This window comes from Pelecanus crispus, chromosome 1 (genome assembly GCF_030463565.1).
Source record: "Pelecanus crispus isolate bPelCri1 chromosome 1, bPelCri1.pri, whole genome shotgun sequence".
In the NCBI taxonomy this organism is placed as follows: domain Eukaryota; kingdom Metazoa; phylum Chordata; class Aves; order Pelecaniformes; family Pelecanidae; genus Pelecanus; species Pelecanus crispus.
Window position 1 is genome coordinate 216,280,086 of NC_134643.1, and position 14,145 is coordinate 216,294,230.

Sequence of the window (14,145 nt, forward strand, 5' to 3'; positions counted from 1 at the left end):
TGCCTTCAAACCAATCCAAATGCATGTCATGTATTTGCAGTTTGACAGTACCTAAAATAGCCACCCAGAGCTGTGCCAGTCTATAAAAATGTAGGAAGTGACAGATTGTCAACTAAAAGGTTTCTTCAACCTACAGACATGGCATACAAGGAGTATCGTTGCTTCCAGTGTCCAGATAATCAATTAAGATTGTAAGATTTGGCTGCAGTTATGATCCTGTGTCAGAACTGGGAACAAAACCTGGCCTCCCTATGTCCCTGCTTGGTGCTTTGATCAGATGGCAACTCACGTAGCAGTACATGTGCCTCCAGGAACCTGCATGACCTGCATGGGCCATAAAGCGGCTGAAAGTGAGCTCCAGAGGAAGGCAAACACAGTCATTGCTGAGCTCCAGCGACCACCGAGAAGGAGCATGAGACTGTGCAAAGGCAGCGAGGGACATGCCACAAGCAAGGTGCAGCCACACTTGGGGCGTTCTTCTTTGTGCCGGCAAGGACCGTCTAAGAAGATGGGATTACCCACCTTGCCCAGGCTGTGCACTGCCCATCAGTGCTGCAGGCAACCACGCCGTCTGCAGTCAGGACATAAATGTCTGCAATACTACTCACCCACCAGACATATGCCGTAAGCTATGACATGCCCTGTGCACTCTCTGCACTTTGTAACAAACCCAACTTGGTACAACACACCAAGTCCTAAAAATAAGAAGAAGGGCACAGGAGGCCAAGACTAGTAATGCCTTATTCTCCAGCAATAGTGGGAGGTTTTTTTTCCTGCAATACAGCCAAGTAATCTAAGGAAGTGATGTCTGAACAATGATCCATCCTTCTTTGCAGCGGAGGAAGCCAAACTCCTCTCTCCCACCTGTCTTCCTGAGCCTCCAAATCATCTGTGCTTAGGGGATACTCATTTCTGACAGTAAATCCAGCAAGAGGTTTAACCCTGAGCACAGTAGCAAAGCCAGTCACTCAGGTGTCAGAGTAACTTATTACCCCAAAAGCATCCATACACTCCAGCTAACTCCCTGTCTCTAGTCGAGACCAACTTCTGCCGCTTCCCATGAAAGGATGTAAAAAATGTAGGATGCTGCCTTCGTGTTGCCTCTCAGCACCTGATTACTCACAGGAGAGATGTCAGTTTGCTGGCACTGTTTAAACTCCCAAAGTGACACAGAAAATAAGACCCCCTTTCTCACAAATGACTGCTCTCCCCCGACGGCAGGAGCACACTCGCTCAACCCACGTACATGCCAATCGCTGCATATTTGGGTTCACGTTAAACCTTTCCATCTTGATTATACAGCACACTGTTGCATTCAGGGCTGCTGTGCAAAGCCCTGTGTGAGTTATTGCTGGGCTGAATCCCAGTGAGCATACGGGGCCGGCATGCTACATGTATGTGCAGAAGTTGCCTGTATAAAACAACTGAAGTGTAAATTGCTGTCTTAGAGAAACTAGTGCACTGAAGGGAGATGGTTGAAAGGAGCCTGGGCAGAGACACCCAGGGGCACTCTCTAGGAAAATACATTATGCTTTTATTCCTCAGACATCAGCATCCCATTAGGGAGAAAGCCTCCTGATGTTGAGGCTGGGCAGGCAGAGCTTGTCACACATTGGTACTTCCCAAGGGAGGATGAAATCCTTGTGTTCAAAATGACAAACCTCCCTTTTGGGACAAGGCACCTCTGTGCACACACACTCTGTCAGTCCGATCATTTTCAAAGGCAAAAACAAACTAAAAGGGGCCACCTTGCCTGGCTCTCACTGCTCTGCGTTTGGCACCGAGGTGGATAGAAGGGGATGGTTTATCCCCTCCATGACAAATCACAGCCAGCCACCAGCCAGGATGCTCACCGAACGCCATGGGGGCCCTTCGGGAGTTGCCCAAGCAGCAACACTACTCATCTGAAGCTGAAGCCTTTAAGTTCTCAGGCAGCAATTTCCACAGCATGAAATGAAGATGAACCATCTTCAGTGTTAACTGTGAGAACGAAGATCTCCTTGTTAGGGAAAAGTATCCCTACCCACTGCTCCAGTGGGACAGAAAGCCATGCCACAAGGTGTGCTACCAGGCTAGGGCGCTGCAGGGTTGCAGCGTGCCTGGCTCTGGTCCTCATCGTCGGCTGACCACGGCCGCCGTGCGGATAAGTGGAGCTGTGCCAAGCAGGGTGCTCTGCAGGAGGAGGCAACGGGAGGGAAGCACAAGCATTAAACACTGTGGAGTCCTAACTCTGCTACTTTGCCCAGATGGGATTTATGGGGTGGGGAGGGGGAGAAGGGATGCAGATGGAAGAGCCATCTTCGGCCATTTCAAGTGTTAAAAATAAGTGAGATATGTGCCTTAGGGCTCGGCAGATTGAACACAGTGATTATACATGTTCCATGATTCTTCACCTGGGCTTATGCCTGAAAAGATCCTGTCCCCTTCTTATGGCACACATTGCAATAGGATTGCCCAGCCAAATGTTGAAAACCTATTTAGTGAGCATCATTTTCCTACTCTGAATTAAAAATGTTCCCTCTCAGGTCTGTTTCTTCTGGTTTTCTAGCTGTTTAGAAATTTGCAGTAGATACAAATTTAAAAAAAAAATCAAAACCCCAGAACAAAACCAGCATGAGAGCTGTGAACTACTATCCTCTGAACTACTTTGATAAAGATTGGCCTATTGCTGTGAAAGACCCCCCCCGACTCTCTAGCTCCAGACCATGCTGGAGGGTCCCCACCCAAGGACTGAGGGACAGCCAGGTACATGCCAGAGTGAGCACCAGCTGTGGCCAAGCACAGGTAGGCACCCAGCAGAGCATCCACGACCTTGGCTATGTCTCCTGGGGCAATTTCTTCACCAACCAGGCACCCGGGATGCCTGGCTCAGCAAAGGCACTGAGGGCACAGAGATGTGCAGAGCTGGTCTGCACGGGTGCAGTGCTCCACCACCAGCCAACAACAGCACTTTAACTTAAAACAACCACCATATCTGCAGCACTGAACCCACAGGCTACATCCCCAGCTATTACAAATCAATGCGAACACATAGAGGTTTGTTTTTTTTTTTTTTTTTTTTAAAGGCCAGGGGACTTTTAGATCATCTAAACTGTCTTTTTGTATAAAACAAGCTGTAGAATTACATTCAGCTACTGTAATGCGGAGCCTAATTACATGTGCTGGACAACCATCATGCCACTCACTCACTTCAACAGTGCTACTCCAGTTTCTGAAGGATGAAACACCGCTCTTTAAACTGCAACAGCTTGAATCTGATTCCTAGCATTGCCCTGCAGACTCAGTATAGCACAAACTCATCCCTATAGACACAGGGAAGAGGCAACAGCCAGAAGCTATTTGGTGACCTACAGAAGAGCGATCGCTGCAGCAGCACATCTGCAGCATGTCATCTGCCAGGGCGCTCCTGTACAGATGCAGAAAAGGATGCTTTAGACACATACAAGATGTTTTAGACACATAACTAGCCAGAAAACACAGGTTTGGAAAGCAATGCAATGCCAGTGGATCCTGAAGGGGAGCAAGCTAATAAATATTTAAATTGCATTTTCCCACCACCCTAAGGCAGCAGGATTTTGTTACCTGTTTTGGGATTGATTACAAAGAAGTTCTGGGGATTTCCACTTGTAATCCGGTAAGTCAGTTTTTCATTAGTGCTGGAGTCAGGGTCCTGGGCTTGGATCTGAATGACAGATACATCCTTTGGGGAGTTTTCCATGATGGCTGGGTAATAGATAGGTTCAGAGGTGAGAGGGGCATTGTCATTCACGTCCTCCACTTCAATGTAGACTTCGATGGTAGTGTAGAGTGGGACGACACCATGATCAGTTGCATACACTGTCAACCAGTATGATTTGGTCGTCTCGCGGTCAAGAATATCTGCTGTGTAGATAACTCCTGCAGAAAAACAGCAAGCAGAGGATCTCAGGAATAGGACCAATGAAACATCACGTCTATTTTGATTTGGTTGTACAACAGACATGTGTTCAGTATATAACAAATGCTCCACTCCTAAAAAAATCAAAGTTGTGCATAAAATGAAAACAGAAACTTGAACTCGGGCATTGCTTCCTGATCCCTGCTCAACATATCAATCCTTAGTCCCAAGAAATTGGGGTGGGGGGCAGTAAAAAGATAAATGGCTCTTCATAAGTTTCCTAATATTGTAGCCAATTCTTTGCTGGGACTGCAGCTGGTAGAGTAACAGAAGAAACACCATAATTTTCTGCTTGTGATATGAACTTCTATAAACCTTGGCAGAGAGGGATATCACCATTGACAATGAATTGCACAAGAGAAAGTGGCTTCTCTTTTCAAGCTCCTGCCAGTGCCCTTGCTAAAGAAGAAAACCTATGTGGCAGTTTAAAATAAATCCATTCAAGTTAAGAAAATAGACAGTAAATTTAATAATGAGATCACTCATTGCACAATGCCAAAATCCTGGATAACAAGCAATCAAAAGCTCACACAGTAGAAACTCTCAGACAAGCAGTATATCCTCGTCTATCATGGAGGAAGGAAGGGTTTGTCCACTTTACCTACTGGTGTAAGAAAACATCATCTGTTTTCTTACCTGGTCCTAAGAAACCATGAGAGAAAGTGTGTTTGTGTATAACAGAGCTGCAGAGAGGCATGGCACTTGCCACTCCATCCAAGTATCACCCCCATGGCCTCACGGTTCCTGTCATGAAGGACTTCCACCCACCTCATTTCTGCCTGAAGTGATTTAGAAATCCATTCTCCTCCTGACATGAACACTAAAACCATGACAACTTTTGTAAAAACAGATATAGGGCCCTTAAATGAGAAACACTACCTATCACTATAAGACCTGCTCATACTTGCGTAGTCCAAACCTTCACTGACCTGAGCACTGACCACGAATGCACAGAGGACCAAATACACCAGTACCACACACACAACCACACCAGCATCAAAATAAGCAAATGCACTTTCCCACCACTTCTGCGACACATATAGCAAGAACATTTTCCTCTCCTAATACAGCCTTATTAAATCTTGGGTGAGAAATTAATACAGTGGATCTCAAGCTTGAGAAATACTAAAAAGGACAGTTTTCAGACGATCAAGTCATGTCAGTAGTAGACGGAAACTGATGGAGAAGTTGTGGGGCAAGACACGAACACAAGAAACCTAAATTTAGTCTCAGATGTGCTTGATGCTACTTAGAACAACATTATCGGTTAATCATTGAGGAAAGAGGTGCTCTAAGATCAGCACTAATGTGGGATGTGCATGTCTTTTTGGCTTTTTGGGTTTTTTAAGTATCAGATTGCACTGAAAGTTTCTATCACAGCCTGAAGTCTTAGAAAACTTTAAAGACACCTGAATAGGAAGAGGGGTGTTTCGGGCAGACTTTGGGCACTGCTAAGGAAGGTGCAGGCTCTGTACTCAGCCACTCTGCAGAGCACGGGTTGCCAAGAAAGGATCCTCCTCGCCAGTCCTACAGGGAATCCTTCTTAATGGGGTATGTGAAGTTCAGATGTAATTTACCTGCATTATTCCTCAGCCTCAGTCTTACAAGTTATGCATCAAATCTCACTTTTTAGATTATACCAGCAATTAATCCCTTTATGACACTGGATTCAGACAAGACCTTTGGTTTCAAAGTTAACTGGTAAGTCTACTCTACTTCTTGAAGAGCAGCCATGAAAATGCTGGCCCTGTGCTCCTGAGACATCAGCAGAAGGGATGGATTTGATGGCCTGATAGAGCTTCTGATGCCTAACAATATGAACAGCCCCAGTGCAACCCCCCCCCAGACATTTCACAGCAGAACACATTCTGTACTGAAGTTTACTGGCAAAATTACTAAATTGCTTTTATGAGGGGTAGTAGCAAGAGGCAAATGATGTAACTTCTGTCCTAAGGGACTGCCACCCCTGGCGCAAGACAGAGAAGCCCACCGAGCGAGAAGGGATGCTGCCTGTCCCCAGGGAGTCAGGCCATGATTCCTGACATCCACAGTCCAACTCTGCTCTGAGCAGGAGGCTGCACAGAACCCACCACACAGTTACAGACATGCCTGATGTTCTTGCACTTGTCTTACAGGATACATTTTTTTTAATTTTCTAAATATTTTTTCAAGTTTGGGATTTTTTTATTATGTTTTTTTAAACCTAGTTTGAACTGTCAAGTATTTTCTTACCATTTGATCAATGATATAGAGAGGAAGGGGAAAGGAGCAGTACCAATTCCAGCCATCTATGGGCTTAGGTCTTTTTCTAATAACATCAGATCCATGTCCTTTTTGCTCAGATATATTATTCACCCAACAAAGGTGTGCAACGTAGCACTGGAGGACAAAGGCAGAGTGTATTCTAAATATTCTTGTTGGCAGCAGCCTGTGCTACATAATGACTTTCTGTAGAAACATGGGTGAAATATGTAGTGAACTGTGATGAAAATGCCTAGAATTCCAGAAGAGAAATTACATTGTAGGGATGAGAAGAGCCCATAATCAATGACACCCCATGGAAATAAATAAATAAAATAAAATCCACGTGGGCAAGGATGAGGCAAAAAATATGAACACTAGTGCTCCTAGAGATGTTGATTTATTCAGAAGACAAGAAGAATTATTTTAGACCTTTAAACAAAATTTGAAATAAGTAGGGTTTTCCCCCCATGAGAACACAGAAGGTTTTAGCAGATTAACCTCTGTTTATGAAGCTGAATTTCACCAATACTGATCTGATAAATCTATCTTCTGAGTCATTCCTTCATTTTATGACTCCTGGCAACAGTTACTTTCCATTTCTGTATTTCAGAAGGAAAGGATCATTGAACAAGTGTTAGCAACTGCCAACGGGTCTGCTACACTGGTTCTTCTTTTTACTTTTGATTTATTAAAAGGTCTCAGATATGAATTAATTCCTTTTCCTCAATATGTCTTGTCATTTCACCTGTCACCACCACACAGCAGCTTGATAAATAAGAAGCTCTTTGTTTGCTTTCAGGTTTTCCACGTAGAAACCCTCCCGTTGCCCTGGGAACACCTCTTACTGTGCTCTCGAATGTCCTGCACAAAGTGCCTCCTTGCTGTCTACCCATATATGGGTCTGAAGTTAGTACCCACAAGAATACAGATGCTGCCTGAGTATTTACCCAATCTCTCCACGTAGGTATGGGTGACACCTTCCAGATGGATGTCAAACTTCATATGAGGTGTTAACTCTGAAGAGTAATGATGACACTTGATTATCAGCACTGCTTCTTCATCACTAAGGCATGAATGCAAAAAGGATGATAAAGCTGACATCAGGAGCCACAAAATATTCCCGGGGACAGTCCATAGGTAGGCTCTCACTCACTTTAGCTGAGTGAAAGCATGGGAAAGGCTGAGAATATCCCTAGATAAGACAACAACAAATTCAGAAAAGACCTCACTTACTTCAAAGCTTATAGATATTAACAGATATTAAAGACAGACAGAACTTTGTTTTCAGGCCCAGGAGAGCAGAGGGGAGGAGAGGCCTTTGGGAGCAGATATAAGGCTTCCCTTGGACAGCTTTTGTGGTGTACTCTTCCCAGCTGCCTGCTCATTAGAAGAGAAACATGAACAAGGTAATGATGCCTGAGCTAAACAAATCAAGAAGTAAGAAGAAACACCAGCAGAGATCCTGAAAATTTTGAAGTGATTAAAAACCAAAACGTTCCAAGACTTTGCAGATGCATTTCTGAACGAGACAGAAAAAACAGATATTCCCATCCACTGGGATGCTATGCCGTGGAGGCACTACTGCATTTCTACATGAGGCAGCTGAAAACCAACCGAGCAGTCTGTAAACCAGCTCTTTATGTCACCATTGACCAGATTTTGCACGATCCCCAAAGGACTGAAGCTAGCACTTCCTCAGGCCCGGGGCAGCCTCAGAAATAAAGCCAGCCATCAACCCAAAAAGTAGTGCCACCGATATACTTGCCACTGCATTTCTCCAAGTACATTTGCCCTACGCAATTCGCCAAGTACCACGTGCATTACGAACACTATAAGTGAAAAATAACAACCGAGTGAATTAATCTCTGATTAAAATCCTTGGCACATTTATATGTAAATTAAGTGCAGCCCTTGGGCTCGGCAATGTGCCAGCAATGCAATGGTTGTGTGCTTGTTTCTCTTAAAGGCTTGTTTCCCTCTTTCCCTAGAAAAATAATGGGATAATGTTTTCTGTATGGCTCCTGCAAGTGGCACGCACTGAGACACTGCATTATGAAGGGCGAAGGCAAAAAAAAGAGTGAGAAGCTAGTGGCTATTAAAGTGGACAAAGAATCAGCAAACTGCTTTTCCTTCCTTCCTCTCCCACTGATTTGCTGCACATCTTTCAGCAGACCACTTCAAATGATGTGGTCCACTCAAAAATTATGTGAAAGTTATGCATTTACTATAGTCACAAGAAACCCAAGAGGCTTTTAAAAGAAAAATGGACAAGAGAAAAGCGTTATTTCTTCCCTCACCTCTTTTTTGCCCCCTGTTTGTTTACCTTACACATCTGACAGTACTTTGTGTATAGGTTGTGTGATGAATGGACCTGCCACAGCTCTGCAAGAGAGTGTTTACCGGAGCTGTCAGCCCAGGTGTTTACATAGGTGTCCATCGCCATGGATATCTGCTTCACACATATGTTCCTCCTAAAAGTCAGATCATCCTTCACGAATACTCTCAATAGTGCAAACATTGAAAGGAGTTCAATTCTGTTTAGGTTTTTTCAAGGCAAGATTAAAAGACAACTTGGTGGTCTGCAAGAAGCCGGGCAAAGAAATGTCAGAGGAGAGTAACGAGGCTCTTTAATCTAGATGAGAAAAGCAAATCGAGGTCTGATGGCTGGGAGTCAATGGCAGAAAAAGGACAGTGCAAATACTCAACGTGGAGAATATCTGGCAGGAGCAACTGCTTGCCAGGGACAGGCCAGAATCTCCCATCATTTGGCATCTCAGTACTGGGACAAGACAATATAACCTATTCTTCTACCCAAGTTATTGGCCTAGATGCAAAAAATAAGGTAGCATGTGATTTTGCTGAGTGACTCAGTAGCCTGTGTTATAAAAGTCACCAGTGTAAGTAGTCATACTCTCAGTTTCAGCAAATGGTGAACAAGATACAGGGAGGTTCCTGCACGGACAGGAAGAGGACTGACTTGGAAGTATCTGCTACTCTTCCAAAAACTTCTATCACATAGAATTACTACAGAAAATCCCTTAATTATCTCTTTTTGAAAATACTGCAGTGGTTTTGCAGGGGGACATCTTGCTTAATACCATCAGCTCAGTTGATCAGATGAGAAGAGCCTCGATGACAAGATGTTGCCTGTTCTTCTCATCCTTTTTCGGAATATGAGCTAATTGCACTAATCTGCATCTCAGACTGGGAAATTAGGGAAGGCCAGATAAGGTGAGCGGCCCGCTTATTCCCAGAGCCTGACCCAGGAGTGGCCACAGAGGAGGGCAGGAGGAGTGGGAGGCAGCAAAGACAGAACCTGTCCTCAGCACAAGCTGCAGCGCTGGATGGAGATGACCCTACGGCAGCACACCCCCAGATGTTCCCAGCTGCCAGAATGCAGCATGCCCCTTCCCACCCAAAGCCAGGTCCTTGCTAGTGCAAATGCAAGGTTTAGTGGTTAAAGTAGCTATAAAAATTTATAATCTTTAAGGTGACTGAAGGACTAAGGGTGACGGATGCACCTTCCTGACTCCAGCCCCCAGGGCACCTGCAAACTCACCCTCAGTATGTGCACGGGCCAGCTTCTGCCACGCAAAATGCTACAAAAACGCATTTCCAGAGCCCTAAGTCTGCCTCTCCCTCCTCCAGCCTCAAAACAAAGGGGCTCAGTGCAAAACAGCTACAAAGTAGAAGCTAGTTTGTCCCCAAATTAAAACAACAGGAATGAGGCAGTCAGGAATGCCTACTGACAGCAAAGTATTCAGGGTTCTGTTTCATCCCTCAAAGGAAGAAAAGAAAAAAAATCACTGATTCTGAAATGCTACTAATTATTCATGACCCTCATCAAAGATTCTGTGAGTCTCGTGGCAGTAAACACACCACCTTGCTTGTCACTGAGCCGTCAGCCAAAGGCCCTCACTTGTATTGCCTTGCTGGGAAAAAAAATAATAAATAAATGCAGCTTTAGAAGAAAACAGTTGAATAATGACATTTTTTTTTCAAAATTTGTCGGTCTAAAATACGGAGGGGGAAGAAAGAGCTTACACACCTCATCCAGCTGCACCAAGACGGAGGCATTACATCCACCAGCCTGCGCTCCTGTCCCTGAGCTCCGGCTGGACCCTGCCCCCACACATCATTGCACAGGGGGCTACTGAAAGATTTGTAAGTGTAAACGCAAATGTCAGAGCTAATCCGGATTCCGTGCATTGAGCAAAGATGTGAGTTTTGAAGGACACTTAGCAGAGAGCTATCATAGGCAGGAAAAGTTTAAAAATACTTCAAGCCATTATTCATCATACCAAAGAACGTAAAATCAACCGAAATGGCATGATTTGTAGACAGGAATTTCACACCCAATTAAGGAAGAAAATTTATGATTTCAAAAAAGCTAACATTACACTTAACCCATATATTATTTTTATTTAGGTCCTTCACATCGTATGTCTCTGTGTGTATAAAAGCAGAGTGCATACTGCTTATATAGGAGATATTTATTTTGTTACTTCCATTAAGGGTAAACTGTAAATATAACCCACAGGATTAAACAGTTTTAGAGTAATGAAGACCTGAACCTGAGCACCGATGCCAGATTGATTCAGCACACTGGGGCATCGAAGCCAGCCGGAATCAGAATAAACCATATGTTGTATTCACCCCTTTTTTACGTCTTCTTGAGCCATGAATCGCCAGTGCCAGTTCTGAATACGGACAACGGTATCACATCAGCCACAAACTCAACCGGAGCATGAAGGAGACCTATTGCTCATCCCCCCCACCGCTCACAGCCGGCAGCTTTGAAAATCAGGCTCCTTACTCTGGTGATTAAACGCTATTTCAGTGCCTTCATTTAAGCCCCCCCATTGCGGAAAGTGTGGCCTCCCGTTTTTATTTTATTGCACAAATTTTGTAGGCTTTAATGCATATGAAAACACAAACCCAGCTCCTATTGAAGCGAATGGAAATATCCCCACTGACTTAAATGGAGATTAGATCATGCCCAGGAACGAGTCCAAAAGTAATATTAACTTTGTGAGGCTACACATACCTAGAACTTCCTAATATTCTTTTCTCTGGTTCAAATAAAAAACCTATATAATAAACCATGGTTGTCAAACAACGCAAGACAGGTAACATTCCTGTCTAGGGCTTAACTTTTAATTTTCTCTTTTTTACTGATGTTTTAAATGTACAAATTTACTGTTACCTCAAAATGCAGTTTCTGCAGTGAATATTATGTCTGAGTTCCCAGAGCAGTAAAAGAGAATTAGAAAGCCAATCCTCAGCAATGCTATTTCCACTGACACTGGATTAGCCTGCAAATATACCTTTTACCATGTTATTACACACAATATCATGAATATCACAACCAGCCAGGATCGTGACAAGGACATCCAACATGTTAATAAATGTAATATATCTGCATGTAATAGATAAGTAGGTAGATAATGTACAGGTTTACAACGCTTACTGGACACGACATGCCACCACACGTTTCAGGGGCAATTTCAAGTATGGGCTCTTTCCAAAGGAGGGACCACTGCTGCTGTTGTGTGCACAGCAATGGGTGTACAGAGGGGCTGTAAACCACTTCTGCGCGTGGAAGAAGCCACCACCATGCAATGGTTTAGACCAAGCAGGGCCATTTGGTCTGAAATCCAGATCAGGTACGTATGGAAACTGCCTCTGACCTCTGAGGTCTTGGGCCAGCCAACAGCCCAGCCAAAGTCAGCAATACTCATGTGACTTGGACACACAGTCCAATTGCAGATCAGGTCTGGCAGGGGTCATTAAATCAGGTACAGCCCCATCAGCATGGCTTGCGCAGGCATGACCTTGACACCAGGCCGGGGATGGTGTCCCACCTGAGCACTGACCCTGGCCAGCCCTGCCTCAGGCTGCAAAACACAAACGCAACTTCACTTACTAAAGGTAGCGGCGAATTTCAACTATTTAAAGGCGATAATTAAGTTTAGGTCTGGCCAGCGGCCCCTCAAATCACAATAATAAGAATAAATATATATGTCTGTTTAAATATTTATTGGTAGTCATACATATGAATATATTAAAATTTATGAATGTATGAATATTTACATATAATATATCCCTATATATGAATACCAACAAATATGGAGAGTGTGTATATATATATATGTATTTATATATGTATGATTGATGCGATTCAAAGGGTAAATGTTGCATACTGAATTAGCAGTGCCACCCACCATAGGGACTGGGTTTTCTCAGGGGTCTGATCACAGCTCCCCAGGTGTCCCAAATTAGACACCAAGGCTGCGGGACTGCTGCCACGAGAGCAGACTTCCCAGTGAAGCAGCATCTTAATGGCACTGAAATAGAGGCACATCTCAGATTAGGTGTTTGACCTTCCAGGTTACTTATATTTTGAGTTTTGAGGTGAGATTCTTCCTTCTTTACCTTCAAAGGACTTAAATTCAATGCTGCTGATTTCCTTTGCTTGCTTTCTTTGGGGCGGGGGGGGGAAAGGCTTACAACTTCACATCAATATGAGCTATCACTAAATACAACATCTTCAAGGTCACTTACACATCAACTTCAGAGCAATTTTCCAAACATATCATCAAGACACTGAACCAGAGGCTTAGTCAGATAAATTCTCTATCTTCTTCCATTTATGAATTAAATGAAATGAGATACGCCAACATTTTCACCCCACTAGGCTTTATTATGGTTTCTGTATCTTCCATCACATCCCTCTACTTATTTAAAGAAATATCCATATTCATCTTGCTTTAATATTTCTTGCTTGGGGGGTGGGGGGAATCTTACATGGATAAAAAGAAAAATACACAATGGACAACTCTGGAAGCACCAAATTGCCTTCAAAAGCACAAATACTATAAAGAAACACTCTCATTTATGAATAATCTCTGTCAAAGCTTAACATACTCCATCACTGCCGAACAATGCAATAAAACCTTGCAGTAAAACCAGGCTGAGAAAAGCTGTGAAGCCCCAGCAATGACCAAACCACTGCCACGTACTGTTTCCTACTCACTACAAGTACTTGAGAATGACGGGACAAACCGTGACACCGCTCTGACAAATGGGATGTGCTGAGAGCCCGCATGGCTTGAGCTGTATCATTCAACTTCTATGGATGTGGGCTGCTGCTGGCTTCCTTTTACCTAGGTAGATCCTTCCTCTTCCATCTTAGAGGCACAGCAAAATACAACGCCTGTTTATGGGATCAACTTTTTGCTATTCGCTGGACATGCGCGGGCTCAACTTTTCAGCCAAAGTGGCAAAAAAAAACCAAAGGAAAAGTGCAGTTTTGCCACTGTGGCAGGTACTGTGCAAAATTCAGACACCTCAAGCTTTTATAAAGGTTGACAGGAAGATCCAATATAGCAACATATGCGTAATGTAACTCAGAAGAACAACAGCTGATGGTATAATTTCACTCTATTGACCACGCTTTTTTTTTTTTTTTTTTTTACTTTTTTAAAAGCACTTGCAGCTACTGGCTTTCCAGCCACACATGAGTTACAAACTGTGAATTCTCTTCAATATTATAACCCCGCTGTATGCATTTATCCCTCTGTATCCATTTGTCCCTACATCGAATGTGTTCTGCTTTGTTTTCTGAGCACCATCAGGATTACAAAACTCTTGTGTGCCTTGTAGCAGCAGAAATCCTCGTGTTGTTAGCACCAATGATGAAAGCTGTTAAACCTCAATAATAACCTGTTTGTATGGAGGCATTTTTTCACAAAGGGCCTGGCTAATGCCCAGAGTAACCCAGATGTTCTGTACAACCTCTTTAGTAGATTAATAAAGAGATCAAAGTCCGACCCATGTGTCCTCTGCCGGGAAAACTGGGAAGCTATTTTAAAAAGAAGGGTTTGCTCCTGGTTATTTTAGAAACAAGATCAGAAGCAGAGCAAAGCTGAAGCAGGAAGAAGAGATGGAGAAAAAAAGCAAAG

General features: G+C 43.7%; 1 protein-coding gene across 2 annotated transcripts in view; it reads right to left on the bottom strand.

Annotated features, from left to right (window-relative positions):
- FAT3 (FAT atypical cadherin 3) overlaps positions 1 to 14,145 on the bottom strand; it is a 336,114-nt gene that overhangs the window by 228,655 nt on the left and 93,314 nt on the right. For both annotated transcript variants that reach the window (XM_075727102.1, XM_075727095.1), the window contains exon 2: positions 3,583 to 3,897. In XM_075727102.1, coding sequence (XP_075583217.1) covers positions 3,583 to 3,897 — 315 coding nt within the window. The remainder of the gene's footprint in view (positions 1 to 3,582; positions 3,898 to 14,145) is intronic.